We start from the raw sequence: 25603 nt of genomic DNA, 5'->3' as shown, positions 1-25603 counted from the left end.
TAGTAGGTGGGGGAGGTAAGGGAGCGGAGGGACTGAGCAAAAAGGAAAAAGGACTCATGGACAACAGTGTGGTGGTTGCTGTGGGGGAGTGGTGTATAAGGGGACTAAATGGTAATGGAAAAGATACAATAAAGATTTTTAAAAACCCGATTACAGGATTTGCTTATAAAGTGGGCAATATTCCTATCTCCCTGTAACTCTGTCATACAAAAAGTACTGGATGTTAATACGTATTATTAACATTTGTTAAAATGAACCCATGATCTAGAAAGTTTCATTTTATCACCAGCGAATTTTAAAATGCACAGATTTTATATTTTCATTCATCAGTTAGGAGCAGGTCATACAATCAAAACATGCTACTCACCAGCTTCTGGCCTTCTGTGCTATAGCTGTCGATCAGAGGAGTTTTTTCGATGATCATGATGATGTGGGCAGCCGACACTTTGGCTTTGGCATAATCAGGAGCAAATGAACTCACCTGCCCCACTGCCATGGCACCAAAGACAATAGCTGAGAACACCCTATTAAAAAACAAAGACAAACCATGTGCAAAGGATATTAACTGCAATGTTTGGAAGCTGGCACTTCCACAGCCAGAGAACATGGCATCAAACATTTACAAAACAGAAGTTAAAAACCACTTTTCTTTATAAATTCACGTAGATGTACCAGATTGACTGTAAAATGGCCCCATTTTTTCATCTCTTTCTGTATCTTCACCTTCTTGCAATGTGACTTTGCAGCTCCTCCATTTAAGAAGTAGAATTTGTTTTCCTACCCTTTGAACCTGGACTGGGCTTGTGACTTGCTTTCATCAACAGGATATGGTGGAAGTGACTGTTGCCAGTTCCAAGTCTGACTCAGGGGGCCTTGTATGACTTTCTCTCTCCCTTCCCTGGCCTCCTCCCTCTGAACTCGGCCACTACCACAAGCCTAGCTGGCCTGCTGGAGGACAAAGCGCAGATGGAGGGGAGCTATGTGGGTCCCAGATAACTAGCTCATAGCTCAGTGAAGACACATATGTGAGCCTAACTGAGCTTCATTATGTTTAACCTAGATCAGCAGAACTGCCCGGCTGACCCACAGACTTGTGGGCGAAAATAATGTTTATCAGTGTACACTACTGTAGTAGCTGGTCGTTATGCAGCATTTCTGTGAATCAATAATGGGTACAGGCAGTGATGCTGGAATTACATCAGAGTCTTAGAAAACCTATGAGCTGTATGGTAAAGAGTTCTCTACAGACCCAGATGAATCAACCTTCTTAATCTACAACATGGGAACCACGGCAGACTTTACAGGAAATCAAGTCCCGCTCCCAGTGTTTATGCCCAGGCATTTCCTCTAAATTGGCTTCTCTCCTCTGTTTTAGGAAGTAGCAAATTTGATTAAGTCTAGTGTTAAAAATTTCTTCAAACTGAAGAAATATATCTTTTTGCTTAAGAAAGCTCTTCAAATATTGGGATATTGTGAACAGTCAGAGCAGCTGAAGGCCAGAGCTGGAGAATTTCAGAAATGACAAAGGAAAGCGAGATTGGGATTCCTGCCACATCGCAGGTACGACATAGACAACTTGCTTCTCTGACAACTCCTTTCACTCAGCATTCCAGCTCCTTCCCTCTGGACACATTTATCCACGTGCCTTTTTAAATAGTGTGTCTGGAACTGACCTAAAACTTGGGAACCCTCGCAGATAATACTGCGAGTCCATCGCTTCCTCTCCACCAGAGTCCAGAGTCGACGCCTGTGTAAATGTAGCACATGGTCTCTTTTTTAAAAAGCTCTAAATGAATCACACAGATGGTTAATCTTGGACTTGTGCTCATTGAAACCCGAGGCATCTTTTCAAAATGGTCTGCTCTCTGATCAGACAGGTCTCCTATTTCCTTTACTTGGACAACAGATTTTCTGAATCTAAATGCCCAGCTGTCAGCAATTTGACTCGGTTCAATACTTTCCTGTGGAGGGAAGCACCATATCGAATAGTTACCTAATCAAAGCCCCAATGCCAATGATGCCCAGTCTTGGTCTTTTGGTCATGGTTACAAATAGCAACTGTATTTGTCAGAAAGAGATACTGAGTGGAAATTTTCAATCTGCTGGGGTCGTCCTGAGAAAACTAATGCATCCTCAGGTCCATGTCTAAGGAGGATGACAATATTATACTAACACATTATGCTGCCTGGCTCAGATGGTTCTGGCTTAAACGTAAAACCATGTTACTACTAGTGATGGCATGTATCAAGGGCAGACCCTCACCCAGCACCAAATCTAGACACCCAGAAAGATCACACACACTGTCAGTACCTAGCTGCATATCTGACTAATTTGGAAGTGTACTGAAGGTCAGGCCTTGTCCCCCTGACCGGGGTGCAATTTTCTGCACTCACCGAGATGTAGCAGGAATCCCAATCTAGATTGCCTTTGTCATTTCTGAAATTCTCCAGTTCTTACCTTCTAGCTTCTCTTCTTTTGTCAAAGAGACCAAATTTATCCTGGACTCTGCCAGGGCCTGCAGAACTCAGTGCTTCACAGCTGCCCTGTTTAGAGTCCTTTAAAAGGAGCTGGGTACCTGGCTCAGGCTTAAGCTTCTTCCCAAATGCCAAGGCCTTCTGGAAACCTCTTACTGAATCACCACCCCAACTAGCCACAGACCTGAAAGGTCAAGTGTATGAGTCAGCACTGGAAGTTCCCAAATGAAACAGAGGGCTTCAATGCCATTACATGAAGACTCAGAGGCACACTGACACGCTCTGAATTGATGAAATCTCTTCCTGAAGCTTCACAAGTACAGGCTTCCCATGTAGGCATTAAGCACGTTCACCTGTTTTATTTCTAGAGTTTAAGTGTAAATATTAACCCAATACTTACAACAGAACATCCTCAAACTTCATGAGGTTATTTGCCACCAAGTAGGCACCGAACCGGAAACAGGCGGCATAGGAAAAATACATCATTGCCTGGCTGAGGGAAAATGTGATTCCAAAGATGTGCGCTTTCCTCAACGAGTTTCTGAAAAGAAGACATTTTGCAACTTACTTGGCTTTCTTTTCTCAGCCCTTAAAATGTAACCTTTGATCGGTTAGTGGTGGTGCATGGAGGCATGGCAGACAAAAATGGGGTTAGTCTGGTCCTCACTTTACCACTTGTGAGAATTTAGGAATCTGCCTCATCTCTGAGCCTCAGTGTCTTTTATCTTTAATGAAGGATTAACCACACTTTTTAACTACCACACTACACAGAGTAGTGAGGTAGTTAAAAAAAAGCCAAGGAAAACATGAAGAGCCTGTAAAGGAGTCATAAATGGAAGTCCCCCCTGCCTTGGACATATGGTGTATGCACTCTATGGTAAACGCTCACTCAGCACACATTTATCCACCACCTACAAGCTGCAGGGACCATGCTGGGCAACACAGAGGAGTCAGGCATGTTCTTGCCCTCAGGGACCCAGGAGTCAAGTTGGGTTACAGCGTATGCAAAGGAGGTATCTTATGAATGACGTTTGGGGAGCTAGAGAAGGCTTCACAAAGGAGTTAACACTCACAGATTTTCTGAACCACGTGGAAGCAGGCAACGTGAAAGGAAGAGCAGGCTCACGAGGGGGCAGCCCTCTGGGCCTTCTACTCCTGCTTCAACAAGATCAGCCCTGTTTTCATCTACTTCACACAATTGGATTTCAAATGAAAATTTTTTTCCAGAAAAAAAGTTTCTACTCTCATAAAAATAAGTTTGAAAACCCATCAATAACCCACTGAAACACATGTTTTACCATAAAGGAAACCGAGACTCAGAGGTCAGGCTTATGCTCAGATCCCTGTTCAGAGCTCTCACCGGGTGAGTTCAGTACAGGCAGGGCGGAAGGCTTCCCCCGGGGATGGGCAAAGAGAGGGAGAGAAGGCGTACTGCAAGAAGCACCACCCCTCAGGTCCACCAACACCCAAATTTCATGTTCCACAAAGAACTAATTTCCAATGAGAGCAAATAATAGTGTCACTATCCAAACATGGCACCAGAGTCATTCTTAATATCCTCTCTCCCACCCCTTCCCATCAGTCATCTGTTCTTACAGGTTCTACCTCAGAGATGCCCCTGTCTTAGGTCAGGGTCTTGTCATTCCTCGCCTGGATAATTACAAGTGCTTGCCTAATGGTTCCCTTCTAGTAGTATCTCCACTTGTTCCCTACCTTCTGGGAAAAGTGATACTCCTGAAAACCAATCTGGTAACTGAGAAACTCCCACTCCCCGCCCACTCTGCAGTGGTTATTACCTGTATGGTACCTGCAAACCCTGCGCATACATTTGTTCAAACTTCCGCTCCCGAGTCAAGGAGACCACGGTCCGGAAGTTTTCAATTGCTTCGGTAGCAATCTGCAACAGAGAGCACTCAGTCACTAAGAGGCACGAAGACAATCAATGGCAATTAGTGTGAATTCCGCAAAACAGATAAATAATATATATTAATAAATTAATATTATTAACTTACTATGACCTATGAGCTTCTTTGCTATGAAAAAGGATACTAAGTAATTTATCAAATCGAGTTTTAGATCTGGAAGGAAGATCAGTTAATTCGATCTCCTCTTTACAGAAAGAGAAGCTACCGTTAAACAGATAAAGGCACTTATCCAAAGCCACACAGCTTTCCAGTGGCAAAATCAACCTGAGAACTCAGTATTTTATATCTATTGCAGTGCTACTTCTTCTATGATGGTCACATAGTATAAGTTTACAGTTTTTTATATTTTTAAATGTGTTTATATTTTTCTCTTTATAATTCTCATTCATGACAACTAGTATTTGGAAAACAGTGAAAAGGTACATAAAGTAATACAAAGTTATGTACTAGAGTATTTGACGTATTAGCTTACATGTTGTTTTCCTAAACATATACATATTTAACAAAATTGGGATACAATTCCATATTTGGATTTATATCACTATTTTTTACCTTAACAAGTATCAACAGTACTTTCTAAGGTCATTAAATATGCATTAATAATGGGATGTGTAATGGGCCACTTAATATCCCAGCAACTGAAGCATTCCTTTATTAATGAACAAGGTTTTCAGTTTTTTTAAATTAAAAATAATGCTGTAATAATCATCCTTCTACAAAAACATTTGTCAGTGTTGAACTATTTTCTTAGGAGAAGTTCTTCAAAGTGAAATTCCTGGGTCAAAGAGAATAAACTAGCTGTAAGAAACACGGCATATACTACCAGTTTGCTCTCCAGAGAGTTTCTATCATTTAATCACTAAACATTTAGTTTAATGATTAAAAATGTTTCAATTCCAGTTGACATACGTTATACTAGTTTCAGGTGTACGACATAGTGATCAGACATTTATATAACTTAGCAAGTGATCACCCTGACACTTCTAGTACTTACCTGACGCCATTCATAGTTTTTACAGTATTGTCGACTGTATTCCCTATGCTGTACTTTACATCCCCATGACTACTTTCATAACTGGCAACTTGTACTTCTTAATACTTCACCTTTGTCACCCATTCTCCTACCTCCCTCCCTTCTAGCAACCATCAATTTGTTTGTTTTCCGTATGAGTTTGTTTCTGTTGTGTTTGTTCATTTATTTTGTTTTTTTCAATTCCACATATAAGTGAAATCACATGGTATTTGTCTGACATTTCATTTGGCATAATATCCTCTAGTCCATCCATGCTGTCACAAATGGCAAGATTTCTTTTTTATGGCTGAGTAATATTCCATTGAATATATGTACCACCTCTTCTGTATGCATTTGTCTATTGAGATGAACACTTGGGTTGCTTCCATGTCTTGGCTATTATAAAAGTGCTGCAATGAACAAAGAGATGCACGTATCTTTCTGAACTGGTGGATTGGATTACTTTGGATAAATAAATACTCAGGAGTAGAATCATTGGGTCATATGGTAGTTCTGTTTTTAATTTGTTGAGAACCCTCCGTACTCTTTTCTGTAGTGGCTGCACCACTTTACATTCCCACCAACCGTGCATGAGGCTGACAGGTGTGAGGTGGTAACTCACACTATGGCTTTAATTTGCATTTTCCTGATGATATTGAGCAGCATCTTTTCGTATGTCTGTTGGCCATCTGTATGTCCTCTCTGGAGAAAAATGTTTTTTCATGTCCTCTGCCCATTTTTGATCTAATTTTTTTTTGTTATTGATTAGTAAGATTTCTTTGAGGAATGGTTTTAAAAACATTCTTTGAGCTTCTAAGTAGTAGTGAGTTACAGTAACAGAACAACACTGATTAGAGTATTTTACTCTACTTAGGTTAGCAAGTAAGTTAGTTTGACTCACCCTCCCAGAACCTTCTAGCTCTTTCTTGTCTTTTAGTGCATTTCCAGATAACATTTTCACTTCCACAAGTCCTGCTATTGCAATGATGGGTACGATAGCTAGGAGTAAAAGCGTTAACTGCCAGCCATAGATTAAGGATATAACGATGCCTGTCCCAAGATTTGCTATGTTCTGGGCGATTACAGCAAGTCGGGAACCTGTTGCCTGAAAAGCAAACAAAACAAATTAGACGAACACTTTTACATTATCTTTAAAATCTACGTTTACATTTTCTTTAGGATTGTGACAATTCAGCCTCATGAAAACCCATTAAGTATCTTCTCATAATAAGATAAAAATAAATGTTTACTTCTTGGTTTACTTGGTTTGTAAAATGAAGATTTTCATGACTTCAGAATAAATACTGAGAGTACAAGGTCAATGATGCAGAATTCAATCGCACATTTCTATCTCTGCTGATTTTTTAATACCAAGAAAATATTCATTAATCAAACCATGATCACTAAAGTGAGCTCTGAAAATTAACAAGAGAAAAGAGTCTCACAAATAGTAAACTGGGAATATTGAAAATTTCCAATGTTAGATGCAGAACTACTTATAATTTAAGTCTAATATTTGTCGTTAAGGATATTCAAATGTATCTTGGCATCTTTGAGATCTTATCGTGTTTAATTTAACATGCATTTGATTTGGAAAAAATACAGAGAGCTGACAGTTATGGAATTTAATGAAGGAGAGCGAGCAGGCATCAGATCCTAATGTCTGAATGCCAGAGGGAGCCTGGAGCAGGACTTTCTGCAGCAAGCAGTGATTTCCAACTCTAAAACCCAAGTCAAGCAAAGTCCACCTACCCTACCACTTCCCTTCCTCTACCCCGGAAACACTCTGTGCCCACGAGCCACTCCAAATCCCTCCTCTGGCCCTCAGATCTGTTTTGTGTGGAAATGACCCATGTTCTCTTCTACTCCAAGAATTTCCTTTGCTTGAGTGGGGCTGGTCTCAGGTAAAGATTAGGGAGGTCACTGCCACCTCTGTGACTTCGGACGGCTTTCTCCCAGTTTCTGAAATGAGCAGGTATACTGAATAACAACTAAGCTTCTCTCAGCTCTGCATTTCAGGATAGACTCTTTTACAACACTCCCTTCCCCAATATCAACCCTCTAAAATTATTCCACACTTATGTGATACAAACAACAACCAGTAATTAGGAGAGAGGGCACTGCAACTACCAGTAGCCTCTATACATTAAATTCTGTCCCAAAAAACTGCACCAGGGCCGAAAGAGAAAGCATAAATAACAGAGCATTCATTTTTACTTAGGGAGTCACTGAGCTTCTATCAAAGAGGCACTTAGCTAAATTTGGCCTAAGTCAAAGAACTCAGTGGCCTTCAAAGGCAGCTAGCTGTCTGTATTTACACATTTTCAATTGAAAGTCAAGTTACAACCTAGAGAGAGTCTGCAGCACAGGGAAGATGCAGATTGCTCCTGTTCTCAGTATCTGCAAGTCCTATCAGAACTCATTTCCCACAGCAACCAAGAGAAGCACGCAGAACATCCCCCAAGACTTCTGGTCAAGATGGAAGCATAGACAGATATGCTTCACCTCTTTTGATAACCATGAAAAGGATTACAACTAATCTCAAAACAAAAAACACTCAGAACTGCCAGAAAATCAAACTGTATAGAAGTCCAACAACCAAGGATTTAAAGAAGACATACTCATCTAGAAAAAAGCAGACAACTGGAATTGAACAACAATAAAATAATTTAAAAATTAAAAAAAATTCAGAAGACATATTCATCCAGATAGGTAGGAGGAGCGGAGATCAGGAGCCAGTGCAGAGAGGAAGTGGTGTGGTGGCAGTGAGCGGCAGGCAGCAGTGCTGGATGGCAGAACAGGCGATCCCACATTAGGGATACCTGGGGAGTGAGCCAGACTGCACACCCCAGGTTCTAGCTCCAGGAAAATAAAGCCTCATAACTCCTGGCTATAAAAACCAATGGGGGTAGGAGCAGTGGAAGAAACTGCTGGTCTCTCAGGAGAGTCCATATTTAAAGGGCCTGCAGGGTCCTAGAATGTACGCAAGCCCACCCACTCTGGGAATTACCACCAGGGCAACAGCTAGAGGGGCACCAGTCACATGACTGGAAGCCAGGTGAGTGCCAAACAAGCCTCCAGCGGTCAGGCAGTGGCATTGCCCCTTCTCCAACCCCTTCCTGACATACAAAGCCACAAAGCAGTATAGCGACTGCCCCCTGCCTTGGAGATTACCAAAGGCTCCACCCCATACAATGTAACAGGTGCACCAAGACAGGGAGTCAAAGCAGCTCTACCTAGTACACAGAAACAAACATAGGGAGGCTGCCAAACTGAGGAGACAAAGAAATACGGCTCAAATGAAAGAATGGAACAAAACCCCAGTAAAAGAACTAAGCAAAATGGGGATAGCTAACCTATCAGATGCAGAGTTTAAAACACCAGTGAGAAGGATGCTTAGATATCTCATTGAGTACTGAAAAAAGCATAATGGAAGGAATGAAGGCGATACTCAGTGAAATAAAGAGAAATCCACAGGGAACCAACACTGAAGGGAAGGAAGCCAGGGTTCAAATCAATGAGTTGGGACATAAGGAAGAAATAAACAGTCAACCAGAAAAGAATGAAGAAACAAAAATTCAAAAAAATGAGGAAAGAATAAGAAGACTCTGGGACATCTCCACACTTACCAACATCTGAATCATAGGGACGCCAGAGGGAGAAGAGGAAGAGCAAGAAATTGAAAACACATCTGAAAAAATAATGAAAGAAAACTTCCCTAATTTGGTGAAGGAAATGGACATACAAGTCCAGGAAGCACAGAGTCCCCAACAAGTTGGACCCAAAGGGGACCACACCAAGACACATCATAATTAAAATGCCAAAGGGCGAAGATAAAGAGAGAATCTTAAAAGCAGCAAGCAAAAGCAGAGAGTTACCTGCAAAGGAGTTCCCATAAGACTCAACTGATTTCTCAAAAGAAACTATAAGCAAGAAGGAACTGACATGAAGTATTCAAAGTCATGAAAGGCAAGGCCCTACAACCTAGATTACTCTGTCCAGCAACGCCATCATTTAGAATTGAAGGGCAGACAAAGTGCTTCCCAGACAAGGTAAAGCTAAAGGAGATCATCATCACCAAGCCCTTATTATATGAGATGTTAAAGGGACTTATTTAAGAAAAAGAAGATCAAAACTATGAACATAAAAATGACAATACACTCACAACTATCAACAACTGAATCTAAAAAACAAAAACAAAACAAACCAAGCAAACCACCAGAACAGGATCAGAATCATATATATGGAGATCACATGGAGGGTTATCAGTAGGGCGGGTAAGGGGAAGAATTGGGGAAAAGGTACAGGGGTTAAAAAGCATAATTGGTAGGTAGAAAATAGACAGGGGGAGGTTAAGAACAGTACAGGAAATGGAGAAGCCAAAGAACTTACATGCACAACCCATGGACATGAACTAAGGGGTGGGGATTGCTGGAGAGAAGGGAGGTACTGAGCAGAGGGGGGCAAAGGGGGAAAATTGGGACAACTGTAACAGCATAATTAATAAAACATACTCAAAAAAGAAAAGAACATTCCCCAAGTTCAGGGCAGATGAGTCATGTGGGCACATAACCTTTCACACATATAAGTATTAGCCTTGGATGTTAGTCAAGGCCACAGAAATGAGGAAAATGGGTTAAAAAAGACAAGTTCTTTTACGTACATGAAAGATGAACTAAAAGATCTAGAACCATTAGATGGGGTGGGGAGAGATTAAGCCCTTGGTTAATTTAATTTAATTTCAAAAAGTAGGGCTGAGAGGAGGTAACACTCTAAAGACCACAGCCCAAGTGTGAAGCAAGTAAGACAAAAATGCGTTACCACCTGAAACCCACAAAACCCCGCACGATCTCTCCACTGCACTCGGACGTATTCACATCTCGCTTCCTCTCCTACTCATTTTTCTCGTCACCCTTCCCTGTTCTCCCTCTCCTGATATCTATTTTCTCCTCAAAACACCACCGTATTGCTTGGAACACAGTTTTAAAATATTGTGCTTACTGAATAAAAGCGTATTTCCTGGACCTCCTTTTAAAGTTAGAAACATTTAACTTCATCTTTCCATCAACCACCTTCTCACCCTCTCAAAAATTTTAAAAATACATAGTGGCTTTGATATGGCTCTCCTTTGCTTTTCTCTCTGCAGGAGTCTAGTCTTAATACCCAAATAAATAAAATTTACAAGCCCACTGTTTCATAGGCAAATATTGAGATATATTTTCTTCTGATTTATGTTTAGCAGAATCAAGCTACTCACTCAAAGATATATTTGAGAAAATGCATCACTAACGGGGAAGTAAAATATGAAAAACAATTTAACCTCAATAAACACCATCACTAATTACATATACAGACTCGAGTTGGCCCTGCCTTGGGTGGCAATGACTGGTGACAGCACTGCTGGTCCCAGGGAGTTTTACACACAAAAAATTACCTGCACTACTTCCCACCCTGGAACAGATAGATACGGACATATGTATGTGCACATATGCATGTGTGTGTGTATGTACTTATACACACACATCCTCCATCATAAATAGGTCAGCTAGTGGCATAAGGTGGACACAAGTACGCTCTCCAAGCCAGCTTGAGACGACAGCTGCACTGCACTTTCCTAGTTCAGACAGCACTCGCCAATCCGCTTGCCCCCTCTTCCCTGGTCTCTCTTCTGCAGCTCTGCTTTAAGAGCTGGAGGGCTGTCCTGGCTCACCTTGGCTTGCACGGTGTGCAGGCGTTCATACTGGTGAGGCTATGAGAGTGCAAGTTTGAGACACCTTTGAGTGAAAAGCAGACGCTAACACCAGCAGGCTGCCCAGGGACTCGTGGAGTTCCTGGGTGTGGCCAAGGGCCTCACAAACAACACTGTAAAGGGAAAGAACCGACTGCCACTTTACAAATAAAGGAAAGCCCTGCAGCCTAAAGCAGGCCATGGCCTGGAGCCAGAGCAGAATGCCCAGACTGCACCTGCTCAGGGTTCAGCCCCAGTGGAGCGAGCTAGTGTCTCCCCCAAGACTGTGTCCTCAACACCGAACAGGGTATGGGATGTGTGCGTCTGTGAGAGGTGGACCACGGTTATGGCAGCAATGCTTAGCTAAGGAGCACAGGACTTAGAAAATGTGAAGACAATCGTGTGAACAGGGATTGCTATCCCTCAGAACAGCTCCTCCAAGAAGCTAGCAAAATAGACTTACTCCCCAGCTCATGAATTGATTCCTGTGTCAATTCAAGTAAAAAATAAAACAGAGAGGGATACTTTATAAACTCCTCCTAACACCCCACTTCTCTCCCCATTTACCAGAAAGTCCTTTAATGATCTGTCCACCTGTTTCCTATTGGTCGTTTCCCTTTTCTCCTGAACCCACTCCCATCAGGCTCTGTTCCCACCACACCTCTGGAACTGTTCTTGTGAGAACCACACACACCCCACCACAAACCCCATTGGCACTGTGAAATGTTCGGGTTATCCTTCAAGCTTATCAACAGTATTTAATGTCCTATTAAGACAATGAAGCCAATTAAGACACCACCAAAGAAAGGAGGCACATACCCCTTTAACTTGAGCAGCGTCATTGGCAAGCCTGGTCGTCAAAGCTCCAGTGGTATTTTTAGGGTCATCGAACCAGCTCACATCCTGTGGCACAGAAAATTATTTCATTACTTACAGTCCTATTTATAAGACTCTTAGCTCTGAAGAACAATGACAGGGTCAGTTTGTTTATGATTTATCACTCCTGCACTTAGCACTCAGAATTTGACACTCAGTAGAGGACAAAAGAGACCTAATAGACAAACACATAAATTTGTCAAAATTTTTTGAATCTCTACTTTGTTCCAAACATGACTTTTAAGTGTTCAATCTATATAACAGTGAACAAAAAAGCCCGGATTCTAGAGATGAAAGCCACAAATAACTAAATACATATGATGCCAGGAGGTAATAATGCTGTGAAGAAAAATAGAGCACTAGCCAGGTTACTCAGCTGGTTGGAGCATCGTCCTATACATCAAAATGTTGCAGGTTCAATCCCCAATCAGGGCATGTACGAGAGGCAACCGATCAATGTTTCTCTTTCACACTGGTGTTTCTCTCCCTTTCTCTCTCCCTCCCTTCCTCGTTCTTCTCTCTCTAAAATCAATGAACATATCCTCAGGTGAGGATTAAAAAAAAAGAAAAGAAAAAGAAAAATAGAGCAGGTTAAGAAGGAAAAAAAGTGAGGAAAGGTGCTATTTTTCTATACTAGGGAGGTCACAGAGAAGGCCTCTCTAAGGTGACATTTGAGAAGATATCTGAATGAAGAGAAGAATGAGAATATGTGAGAGAAGGTAGAAATAGCACGGGCAAAGGCCCTGTGGCAAGGGCATGCTTGATCTGTTCATGCACTAGCAAGAATGTCTTTGGAGCTACCACTAGCCTTAAAAGCATCTTTGTAGTGGTGCATGAATTTGCGAACTTGCCTCTTCCTCTAGACAGATTTCCTTTCTTGTTTCTCTCTCCCACTCCTCCCATCTCATGGCTTTATTCAGAGAGTCTGTGCGTATATTGACCATGTATCGAGAAATGGGTGAAGCTGTGGATGACAGATCTGAAAGGTGATGGGAGCCACACCATGTACGACTTTACAGGCAACTGTAAAGATTCCAGATTTTTAGCCTGAAGGATATGGGCAGCTTTCAGCAGGTTTGGGGCAGAGGCTGTGATCTGACTTACATTCTCAAAGAATGACTCTGGCCCTTGGGAGGTGAACCTACTGAATTGAGAGAAGGATGGAGGCAGTGAGACCAGGTAGGAGGCTCTTACAATATTAAAGAAAAAGAAAGGAGTCAAGAATGACCCTAAGGTTTTTAGCCTGAACAACTGGTGGCATGGAGTTCCCATTTACTAATATGGGGGGAAACTATGTAGGGAATGAACCCTGTGAGGAGAGGAGAGTCTGAAATTCCATTTGGGAAATGTTAAGTAGGAAATGTTTATTAGAGGTCCAAATAGAGGAGCTGAATAGCAGTTAGATAACTGTAGCTCAGGGCAGAATAAATGAATTGGGTTTAAAGAAAATCAATGAAAGAAATCTAGATTATAATTTCCTATTCAACATAAAACAGGATCTTCTTTAGAAAAACACTTACGTTTTTAAATATGCAAATATTAAAAAGATTGTATGGTCCAGGTATAAATTTATATCCATTACAAAAATAACTATGATCCCAAAAAGTTATCTGAGCTGGTGATTTGTGTTAAAGCAGCATCTATCATTTTTCCCCAAAATACTTAAGAAAAAATAGCATTAAATTAAAAATGGATCTGCCTTTTGACCCAGAGATCCCACTTCTGGGAATATAACCAAAGGAAACCAAAACACTAATATGAAAGAGCATCAGCACCCCTATATTCATTGCAGCATTATTTACAGTTGCTGAGATATGGAAGCAGCTCAAGTGTCCATCAGTAGATGAGTGGATAAAACAACTATGGGACATTTACACAATGGCATACTCTTCAGCTGTAAAAAAGAAGAAAATTTTACCCTTTGTAAAAGTATGGATGTATCTGGAGAACATTATGCTAAGTGAAATAAGCCAGTCAGAGAAAGATAAATACCCTACAATTTCACTCATATCTGGAATCTAATGAACAAACTGAACTAACAAGCAAAACAGAGACAGACTCATAGAGAGCAGGAGGACAGCTAAGGCATGAGGAGGTTAGGGGGTGGAGGGATTGAGCAAAAAGGAAAAAGGACTCATGGACATGGACAACAGTGTGGTGATTATGGATGGAAGGGATATATGGGGACTAAATGGTAATGGAAAAAATTTAATAAAAATTTTTTAAAAAGAAAAAAAAAACAGCATTGTAACTTATGGTATGCATCAATTTGTTCGTTAAAACTGTTAAGCCCCTAAGTGCCTCTCCCACTGGAATGTAACTTTCTTGATGACAGGGTCCATTCAGGTTTGAATGACTTATAATACTTAGTATAATGCCTTAGTATAATCAGAAGGCACTTAAAGGTAGCATGACTGGACTTAATTTATGGAAAGGACATTACAAAACCATCAGCTCAGCTTCCAAAATGTAATGGACCTAGGAGTTGGCCTGGGGACTGCTGGGTAGTGCAGCATTTGGCCCTAGACCAAGGTCAGCCGTGAACCTAAGAGGAATCTCAGCTATCAAAATTTGACTGAGTCCTAGGACAGGGCCCTCCATCAAACAGTGCCGTCACTGATTAGATTCAGTCCTGCTCTGTTGGTCACAAGCTAGCAATTCAGATAACTATGTCCTCTTATAAAGTGGCATTGAGTGGTAGGAGTGGAAAAGGACTGAGGAACCAAAGACAGTGGGGAAAATGTGAATGTCATTCAGAAATCCTAACACTGCAAACTGATGCTTCTCAGCAAAGGCTCAGGTGCATGTCTGGAGCATCCTTTGGAGCATCATTTTATTCACTAGCAAGGGATTAGTGGAAAATTATATTACAAAGTCACAAATTTTTCACGTTGTTAAAGAAACTTTCCTGTTTGGACTGGGCTACTTTGGGCTACATTCCCTGAATCTTCCATCCCCCTTTCCCCAGGATAACATCACATCTGTCCATGAGGGTTCTGAAGGTCTAAAATGTGAGCAGCATTAGATTAAGTCAACAGCTCATGACACTGCAGCTTGAATTAGTCCATCAGTCTAGCCCCAGCAAAGAAAATGGGCAGTGAAGACACGGGCTGTGGGGATGAATTTTTGATTGTGGAAAGGAAGGGACAAGAGGGCATCTCTTGGTGGAAAGATACACAGGCATCCTGGGTTTACCAGGGGAAAGAAGGAAGGAGAGAGGAAGGGGATGAGGGGCACTGAAGGTCACGGGCGCCTCCTCTGCCTACAGTGGCTGAGACAAAAAGGCTGGAGGTGAATCTGCTCTGGAGACTGTCTCACAGCCATCCTGTGCCCACCCACAGCAGACAGACAGCAGGGCCTCTGAGCCTGCACCTGGGTGGCATGCAGCCTCATCTGCAAGATGAGAGCCAGGGAAGAGCAATGCAGGAGCTTCTCTGCATAACCGGACGATGCTCCCGCTGCCTGAGTCCACAAGGCCCAGGAGGGGACCCAGGAGTTCTGCCCATCCCAGGGCACAATCCTCAATAGAAATACCTGTCTCAGCATGGATTTGAAAACCATGTATCGAAGCCGCTTGGTGAGGATCTCTCCGGCTTTGCCAAATGTGTAGCCCTGTGAAGAATGAAAACATACAGTAAGAAAGGGGACTTGTCAGAGACCAAGGCACTGATTATACAAAAGGAGGGACCTGATGTCATTGCTAAAGAGGACAGAGGACAAAATCAGAAAGCTTGACTTCTAGAGTTGGCTATGTTTCAGTGACTGTATACTATGGTGGCACAGCCAGGGGGGGCCAGTTTTGAAATTGACACTGCTACTTCCCAGCTAGCTGGCAGGCCACCCCTACTTATTTCCCCAGTGAACCAGGGTCTGTCACAGGAAGCTGGAGTTGTTCCCAAGGCAGGGGGCACTCTAAACAGGGTGGCTATATAATGTATTATGCAAACCAGGGTACTTTTGAGAGTGAAAAGGGGTACTAATAATAATTATAGCAGGACCTGAGGTGTAATCTTAGAAAACAGGAATATATGGTCACACCAGCCATAGAGGATGCAGAAAACAAAGATATCAAAATGAAATTCTTAGTTTCTAAGTTTACAGAAAGCCAAATCTAGGAGAAAAATAGGTTGGGGAAGAAGGCTCACTGAGAATTTTCTATATTACTCTTCTCTATCCACCAAGGATACAACCTTCTGCATCTGGAGGAAGGAAGAAAGTTACTGGGCAAGAATAGAGTAAGCTGATTGCGCGCCTGTGTGGGGCTATTTCTAGGGGGGAAGGGCAACAGAACTCTCACCCCCAGTGAGTTTAGGGGTACAGGACTAAAGGAAGCAGTGTTCCCTCTCTTTCTGGAGCGCTGGGAAGTGGCAGGTTGCAGATGACACCTGCCACACAATGGCATTGGCAAAAGCAGAGTGGAAACAGCTCAATGGTGCATCAGGACAGAAGGGGCCCTCCTAACAGTCCGAGTCTCCTGCAGAATCAGAGAAGTGGAGGAAGGCAACCACATCTCCACTGCGCTCTTGAGTAGCGTGTTGGACATTATGGAAAGAGAAGGACGAAGCAGATGCAAAGAGCACATGTGAAGAAAGAACCAGTTCTTCTACGTGGACCTAACAAAGGGGACAGCCAGGCGGGGCCATGAAACTGAAGGCAGATGGGGCCACGCACCCCTCCAGCTGCCAGCATGAAGTGGACCACTGCCCTCCACCCTGCACTGCAATGTTGCACAACCCGTCTGCTCTCACATGCCAACCCAGGGAGGAGGACAGGGAGGAATAGATTATTTGAGCTTAAGCCCAAAATTACTAAAATGGTTACATTTACTTGGAAATGACCAGGTTAAGGTCTCTGCTATTAGGCTGAATGAAATGTGAAATACCTTGCCCACTATAGGAAGATGGCTGTTTTTATAGTGGAGGCAATATAACAATGAAAAGCCAGGTGTCAAGTACTTCCTCTGACATTATACCTATGTTAGCTCATTAAGTCCTCATAACAACCCTATAAGCACCACTTTACAGAAGAAACTGAGATTTGGAGAGGTGGCTAAGTAGCCAGAGGCCACAGTTCTAAGGTGGCACAGTTGAAATCAGAATCTGGGTCTCTGAGAATCCTTACCAGAGTGGGAACCCAGAGCCTGAGAATTCATCGCCCACTAAGCGCCCTCCTTATGTTTCTAAATGAGATGGGCATTCTAACATCAGGCTCGATGCCATATCTACACTTCCGGAGCCTTAGCATTCAGAGCCAGGCAAGCCAGGCTCCAGTCTCCCACGCATCGCTATGGTACAAAGGTACTGCTTTAACTACCTTGGCTTCACCAATCCCAATCTCTCAAATTTGAGGGACCAGCTCCTAGCCTACTTCCCTCCAAATTCTTTAACCAACTTCACCCCAGCAATCTTTACCTTCTCCCACCTTCCGTGGCATTAAGATTGGCAGGGAAATCTCCGATACAGTTAGAAGGTCCCATCTACTTTATAGTATGGTCAAATTCCCCAATAAGACTCAAAGTACTTAGTAATGAAAGAGTTCAGTATTTTTCTTTTGTGCCTCCTATACAATGCCCAGAAAAATGTTCTATTAAAAATATTAATAGATAGCCCTGGCTGGTATGGCTCAGTGGACTGAATGCCAGCCTGTGAACCGAAGGGTCGCCGGTTCGATTCCCAGTTGGGGTACATGCCTGGGTTACAGGTCAGATGCCCAGTGGCAGGGCAAGTGAGAAGCAACCACACATTCATGTTTTTCTCCCTGTCTTTCTCCTTCCCCTCCCCTCTTTCTAAAAATAAATAAATAAAATCTTAAAAAAACACCTAGAATGTCATTTTAACAGAAATTTTAAAAATATATTAATAGATGCTTACAGCATGTTAAATAAGGAGACCTATTCAGAATTCTGTCTTAAAGAAAACACATGTGGCTAATAATTTACCCATGACTAAGTGAATAAGTGTTTTCAACCGCCTTACACAGGCCTGGAAACTTAAGTCACATTATCACTTTTAATCACCTAGAGGCAGTTCACCCCTATATTACAGATGAGGAAATCAGGCTGAGACCATTTAAATTACTTATTTGCCCTAACATATGAAATTGAAAACTGGTTCAACTTCTACTGTACCTAGGTCTAACACCAAAACCCATAGTGCCTACCATACTAATCTCTTAGAACATTTAATTCCTTCACTCCGTTCCCTCTGGTTTTGTTACTATTTCAGCCAGGGGGAGGTAAGAATGTAGAGAAGAATGTAAGCCAGGGAGCCAGAGAAAGCAAAACATCTTTTAAAAAAAAATACCCAATAAAACTTGGCCGCTAAGAGCCCAGTTAATATAGGAGCAATTCTCCTAAAAAGCAAATTACATAGATGTTTACAAATTCCCACAAGTGAATAATTAATTTCTCAAAATCAATCAAGTGAAAATGTAGATGTTTACCTGAAGAAAAAATGTAATGAAAGAAATAATTCCCAGGACTAGAAACAGCAGTGAGAACAAGTTACTGTTGTGTTGTTTTGTTTCCAGGTCATCATCTCTGGTAAAAACCTGTTAAGAAAATAATGAAAGCACTTTCAAATCCACCACTGAAGAAGTCACTCAGGGCAGACGCATTCCCATCCAGCACAGTGTCCAGGGGGTCAGGAGAGCCTTTGTGTAAGGAGGTTAGGGTGGCTTCCCTAACCCCGAACTTAAAGGTGCACACACATTCCCTTCCTTAGAGGCCAACAGTGCGTCTGTCATTCCCAAATCAACCCAGTACTTTTTCTGCTCGTACTTTCTCTCGGAGTAGTGAGTGCCACACCGACTATGAAAAGGAGAACTGAGAACAAATGAATACTTTCTTCCTCCTCTGCTGGAAAACTACCTCATACGGCAATTCACTGGACATTTCAAATTGTCCTAAGGTGTCTGGAGACAAATCTGCTGATGTGACTTGGTGAACCAGAGAGGTGGTTGTTCACTCAGCACAAAAAAAGGAAGGTGCTTCCTTGACCCAGCCCTCTTTGTAGGATGGCCGGTTAGAAAGCCCGTGACAACTACAGCCGGCTGACCCTGTGCCACACTTGGAGACATTTCCAGAGACTGTGAGAAGAGCTATAAGGGTGTTGGGGGCTCTAGAAGCACAGACAGTAACCCCTCCACAGGCAAAGAACAACGGGCCCAAGTCAGTGTTGTAACAGAGCCATATTCCTAACCCACCCCAGGCAACTTTATCCGTTGTAAAGGAAAAAAAATCTTTTTAGAAAAAATTAATTTTTCTTGATTAGTCATTCCAACAAAAATGGTAGCTACCAATCAGTGAGCTCTCACTCTCTGCCAGGCACTATTCTAAGCAAATTCATGTATACCATTCCTTTTATCCTCGCAATCACCTCCTAGGGTTTGCTGTATTATCATCACTATTTCACACAGAGAAAAACTGAAGCACAGAGAGGTTAATTAACTTGTTTAAGGTAACAGAGCCAAGCAAGTGAAGAACCAAGGATATAAACCCAAGCAATCTCACTCAGAGCTCACAACCTCACGCTCTGTGTCACAAACCTTCAATGAGGCAGGTGGCTGGTCGCCTACCTAATATTTCAGGACCTAATGTGTCAGCCCTGCATTGCTTGCCTTTAGACCTAGTGTTACCTAACAAATGACAAAAACAAAAAATCCTTAAGCTGAGGTTTCTACACACAGCTAAACCCTTCCCTAACTACTCTAATTCCATTTCTTTCTAATGATGCCACTGTCTACCTCTCTGCCTGCAAGACAAATGTCAGAAGAGGAAATGGCAAAGTATGGGCCACCAGCCAAAGGTTTATGTAAAGTCTAACCTATTTTTGACACTACAGTGCCAAGGGTGACTATTTGCCACAGAGGCCATATGGTCAACAAAGCCTAAAATATTTACTATCTTATCCTTTATGGAGGTTTTACTAACCCCAGCCTAGAACATATGCTCCATGCAGTTGGACAGCACCTCCTTCTTGCTACTCTTCCTGCCCCTAGGACAGTAGCTGGCACAAGGCAGACACCAAAAAAATATTTCTTGAATGAATACATTAAACATATGAATGGCAGCCTGAAATAAGTTAGCCAGACATGGATAGACCTGAATATGTATGGTAGTTTTTTGACATGATCAGAAGTTAGTATTTGGCCTAAGTTTTATGCAGCGATCAACCTCTGTGTCCAATGTGTTTCCAGAAGTTAGGGCAAGGGATCCTCAGCTTGAGGTTTGACTATCTGTCACTAAACAGAAAGCATTCCTGCCTGGGCTGTAACTTTATTGCTGAAAATGCCATCATTAAGAGCAGGTGCAACTGATGTATGACCATCTCGATCTTTTGGAAGCTGTTCCATTTGTTTGCATCTTCACAAGTGGGATGGACACCTTACAGAGGCAGCAAGCTGGGCCTGTTCATGTCCCGATGGGTGCGTGTGCCAGAGAACAGCTGCCTCTCCAGCCAGTCTGACAAACACGGGAGGAATTCTCTGCACAGTGGTGATATGACAGCTCGTGAGGTTTACTCAGAGCCCAGTGATGGCAGGTAAGGGACAGTCACCTAGTCAGTTTCAGAGACTACTTCAGCGATCTGCTACCCTGGGCCCTGGTAGAAACCTACTGCCAGGACAAAGGGAGATTCGGAAAATGAGCTTTGTGATCCCAACCCAGACTCCTACTCTGACATCTTCAAGCTGCATAGTTTCATATGGAGGTACATGTCGTTTGTGGCTTTTTGTGTACTGTTAGACATACAAACATTTCATTCTTTAGTCAGGACTCGCAGGTAAACATAAACACTTACCCCTACGATCTTGGAAAATACTACTGAAAATGCTGGTTGCAGGCCTCCGTTTATAATGGCGCAAAATATACCCACCGCGAAATAAGGCCATTCGGTTGCGTTCAGCTTCATAACCCTCCAAAAGCCAACTGGAGGTATATTTTCAGCCTAGAAAACACAAAAATTACAACAGCCTAGTTAGAAAAAGAACTGATACTTAATCGATTTAATGAAGAACGGTTCTTCCATATACACAAAAAAATTTTAATGAATATATCTAATTCTTGTCTCCATATCAAATGATGGCTCTTCAGCTTTAAAAAAGCAGTGACAAATTCTGTTAAATTACTCCTCTATTTTTAAAGAAATAAATGATGTTTCCACATGTTTATTTCTTTAAAATATAGAACACATTTAAATGTTCCACAAACGTAACATTTAAAACACAATATCTGCAAGTAGGGATCAAAGAATAGAAATGTTTATATTTGAAGACCCATTGAAAATTTGCTGCTTTCCATTATAAATTTTAATTCTAAAATTCTTGACCAATAAATTATCATTGATAAATTCTCACTTGAGTCTAAAACGTTGATATTGGCTTGGGGAACACTCTGGGGGATACGACAGGAGGATTCTGGATGACCCTTTCTGCTTGCCACTCCTCCCCCAGCCCTGGCCCCAAATCCTCCTCCGTACCGGGCCCTCTTTTTCACTAGGCTTTCTCTCTTGGCCTTGTGTTGCATGGATACTCCTGCGAGTTGACTTTCTTCTTATTAGACTGGATCCCGAATCTCTTGGAGACACTTCCGAGACGTCCGTTTCACTTCTGGATTCACTAGTTGCATTTTCTACTTCAATCTCATTTCCCTTTGTCTAAAATAAACAAGATATGTGCATAGGCTCCGTTAACCAATGAAAATTAAACTTTTCTTTAACTTTATCTAATTATCCTTCTTTATTTTCCCTCCTTTAAAAAGAAAATAAAAGATCTAAAACAATGGTCTAACACTGAATCCCTCAAGTATTTTTTCCCCACGTCTCATGATAATCAAGTATATTAACACTTATTTATAGCACCCAACACAGCAAAACCAGCATATTTCCGAGATACTTTAGGAAAATTCTAGAGTTAGACAATACCTGCATTGTGACAAGTTTGAAGTAAATGCCTTTCTCTTTCATGAGTTCCCCATGAGTTCCTTTCTCCACAATGACTCCATCATCAAAACCAGCGATGACATCAGCATTACGAATTGTAGACAACCGATGAGCTATCACAATGGTGGTCCGGCCTCTTCTGGCCTAAAAAGATAAGAATTTCACTTTTGAACACAAGAATAACTTTATGCAAAAATTCACTCATTCGACTTGTACTTAATGAGTGTCAATGCCTCGGACATTGTAAAACCATCCAAACTATGTAAGGCAGCCCTCTGGCTTTCAGAAATGTATAGTCAATTGGTAACAGTTTAAATGATGTTTTTTTATAACAAAGATGGGTACAAATATGATAGTCACATACTATGTACACCTGTAAGTGTTTCAGTTAACCTCTATCAGCCTAAGTTTACAGTAATAATCAGGGGTTTATACGAAGTAAAAAACCCTAGAGCCCAGCACTGGCCAATCACAGCAGACGTAGACCACCGCATGCACACTAGCTAGGGACCAGGCCTAGGAATCACAGTGTGCTATTTCACAGAACATTTGGATGATCAGGACAGACAGAAAATAGGCGGCAGCAAAGTCAGACTTCGGTGTCACATGGGTTTGAGCTCAGAGTTCTGCTATTTATTAATTCCAGGATTTTATCCAAATCTTTTCACCTGTGAGGCTCACTCTATTTATACATAAAATGGGGATAACAGTACTCATTTTTTTAGAGTAGTTGTGATGAGTAAATAAAATGGCACACATGAAGCACTGTGCACAGACAGGAAGTACTAAATAAATGACACACTAGGTGGGAGCGATATGGAAACACTGAAGAGCTTTGTAAATGTTTGTAAGTGCCAATCTCACTTTTATTTTAATATGAGACACAGCCAGATAACCAGAACCTGTGTGAGATTTCTTTAGGCTTTGTAACTTTCCCAATGCTTATGATTTTTGTTATTCTGTATTTCTCACCAGAAACTAGCAATAAAATTCTCAAAACAAACTGACAAAAATAGGGTGTCAGCATCAACGTGAGAAGGAGAAGTGGAAAATTCTGGGGGAAAACAAAATGCACGTAGAAAAATTAGGTGGTGGCGACCAGAACATAGAGAAGACAATGGCTCAATTCCTGGACGTTCTTAAGAAAAGTGGGGGAGGCCTGTGAATTCCTCCCCCAAATTTACTTTCTAACAAAAAGTATTTTTAAAAGCAACCTTTCAAAATAATTTCTATTTACAATTTAACATAGTTCTATTGTAGAATAATAAGAAAACACAGATGTGAAATTACAGATAAGCATAGTGAAGGAGGAAAAAACCCCACAATTTTGGATCACAAAATTTTTATAACCTGCTTTTTCCTCCCTCCACAATCCATTAAGCACAATGGCAGGATGTTTAAAGGAACATGCAGTGTGTTTTATTATTAGAGAGAGGAAGAGTTGGAACAAATATGAGTTCATCTTTGAATTCTACCGTGACACCTCAACTCAGAGCACTTTCGGGTTAAAAGGTCTCCGTACTCCTTGTCCTCGCAGAGCCTGGTCACCATTACACGCCAGAGACTGAGGCAGCACTCCGCACCTATCTGCTCTGAGAGAACAAGCACTCAAACCCAGTTTGGAGAATGAGTCACGTGGACTCAAGAACTGCAGGAAGGTCAAACCCTGTTGATAGTCGAGGACATTTCAGGGCTCAAGTAAGTTTCCAATATCATCAGCTCTCTGCCCCTCTCCGGGGAATAAGGGGTTCCTCATTTCCCATAGCGTCTTCATCAGGCATTTAACATCTTGGAAATTAAATGTGAACCTTCAGATTATATTTTCCCTTGTCGACAAAAGTAAAAACTCACAAAACCTCAATAACAGGGTTATCTCTAAAACTATCTTTTCAAGATTACAAGGAAGACCGATTTTCCTGTGAGTCTGTATTTCTCATTGTTTAGTTAAAAAAATTGGCAAGCAGCTTTCAATGCAAGTTTATTCATTTCTACTTAAAAAAAATAGAAATTAAACAAATAGACCCAAAAGCCTGATGGTTTTATTTTGATAGTGGAAGAGATCACTTTAAAAGTGACTAGAAATTTCCTTTTCAAAAAATAATACTAAGAATAGCCCTGGCTGGTGTGGGTCAGTTGGTTGGAGTGTCGGCCCATGGACCAAAAGGTCATGGGTTCAATTCCCAGTAGTGCACATACCCAGGTTGAGGGTTCAATTCTCAATTGAGAAGCACACAAGAAAGCAACCAATTGTTTCTCTCTCACATTGATGTCTCTCTCTCTCTCCTCCCCCCTTCCCCTCTCTCTAAAAGCAATGAAAAAATGTTCTTGGGTGAGAATGAAAATAATACTAAGAATAATTTAGGATGAGATGTTCTTATGCTTATAAATCAGGTTGGTTTGAATTGAGCTCACAGACCTTATCCAGGGCCGCCTGAACCACTGCTTCACTCTCAGTGTCCAAGGCCGATGTGGCCTCATCCAGCAGGAGGATCTTGGGGTTGCGGACCAGAGCGCGAGCGATGGCGATTCTCTGTTTCTGTCCGCCACTCAGCTGGGCCCCTCTCTCTCCAACCAGGGTGTCAAATTTCTACAACACAGAAAGCACAGGAGGACTTAGCAAAAGAGCAAGTTATCTCAGCTTCCATTTTAAGATGCTAGCCTCACAGGCAACACAATCCAGTTCCTTACAACTTGGCAATAACCAAACCTAACTTTTAAGAATATGCCTAATACTAGTTGATGCTGCTAGAGTTTTAAAATCTGAAGTAATCTTGCTTTCCCTTCTTAGGAGATTCCTCCAGTTCATAGTCTCCTAACTCATTATGCATTAGGTCAGCATTCTATTCTTTGACCCTCTAGCATGACAAAGATGAAGAAAGACTTACATTAGGCAGTTTCATGATAAAGTCATAGGCGTTGGCTTCCTTGACAGCTTTCTTAATCTCATCCATGGTGACATCTTCTCTGCCATAGCGAATATTTTCGGCTATTGTGGTGGCAAACAACACAGGTTCCTGACTCACGACACCGGTAATTTCCCGCAGATACCTTACGTTTATGGTCCTGATGTCCTGTCCATCGATACTGACCTGAAATACAAAGCGTGAATTTCATACATGGCGGAGTTGTAGTGTGTGATCTGCAGCGGTACTAGTGATTGCTACAGCATCTAGTTCAGCAAGCGCCATCTCACCACGCCTTCGGTGGGGTCGTAGAGCCTCTGCATCAGCTGCACCGTCGTGCTTTTCCCACAGCCACTGTTCCCAACCAGGGCCACCGTCTGCCCACTCTGGACCTTCAGGTTGAGGCCCTTCAAGATCTACCAGAATGAATGGGAAATAAACTTAAAAGCAATACACAGGTAGTGGGATGAACTGACAGTTGAATTTAAAAGGAGGTTTAAAGATCCATATTCTTTTACAATCTCTGAAGGAAAGTATCAGAAACTCTTTATCCAATGCATCGCTGAATAATTGATCAATCATTTATCACTGTACCTTAACTTCTTTTCGAGATGGGTAACTGAAGTGAACATTTTTGAATTCCAAATTTCCCTTAATATTATCTGGTTTGTGTCCATTGTTCGAATAGCTGTCAATGCTTGGCTTCTAAACAGAATAAAATATCAGAATATTACTAGGTTACAACAA

The 25603-nt window shown here is 41.8% G+C and overlaps 1 protein-coding gene across 2 annotated transcripts in view; it reads right to left on the bottom strand.

Annotated features, from left to right (window-relative positions):
* The window catches only part of ABCB1 (ATP binding cassette subfamily B member 1), a 75405-nt gene that overhangs the window by 7486 nt on the left and 42316 nt on the right, over positions 1-25603 (bottom strand). For both annotated transcript variants that reach the window (XM_045194292.2, XM_045194286.3), the window contains exons 11-24: positions 25451-25561; positions 25147-25272; positions 24839-25042; positions 24370-24540; positions 21936-22097; positions 21492-21668; positions 20814-20960; positions 18457-18564; positions 15550-15627; positions 11959-12042; positions 6313-6516; positions 4271-4371; positions 2875-3015; positions 368-524 (exon numbers count right to left, since the gene is read on the bottom strand). In XM_045194292.2, the coding sequence (XP_045050227.2) occupies positions 368-524; positions 2875-3015; positions 4271-4371; positions 6313-6516; positions 11959-12042; positions 15550-15627; positions 18457-18564; positions 20814-20960; positions 21492-21668; positions 21936-22097; positions 24370-24540; positions 24839-25042; positions 25147-25272; positions 25451-25561 (1971 nt within the window). The remainder of the gene's footprint in view (positions 1-367; positions 525-2874; positions 3016-4270; positions 4372-6312; positions 6517-11958; positions 12043-15549; positions 15628-18456; positions 18565-20813; positions 20961-21491; positions 21669-21935; positions 22098-24369; positions 24541-24838; positions 25043-25146; positions 25273-25450; positions 25562-25603) is intronic.

This window comes from Desmodus rotundus, chromosome 6, assembly GCF_022682495.2.
Source record: "Desmodus rotundus isolate HL8 chromosome 6, HLdesRot8A.1, whole genome shotgun sequence".
In the NCBI taxonomy this organism is placed as follows: Eukaryota; Metazoa; Chordata; class Mammalia; order Chiroptera; family Phyllostomidae; genus Desmodus; species Desmodus rotundus.
Note: the sequence above shows the minus strand (reverse complement) of the source record. Positions and strands in the feature narration are given on the sequence as shown.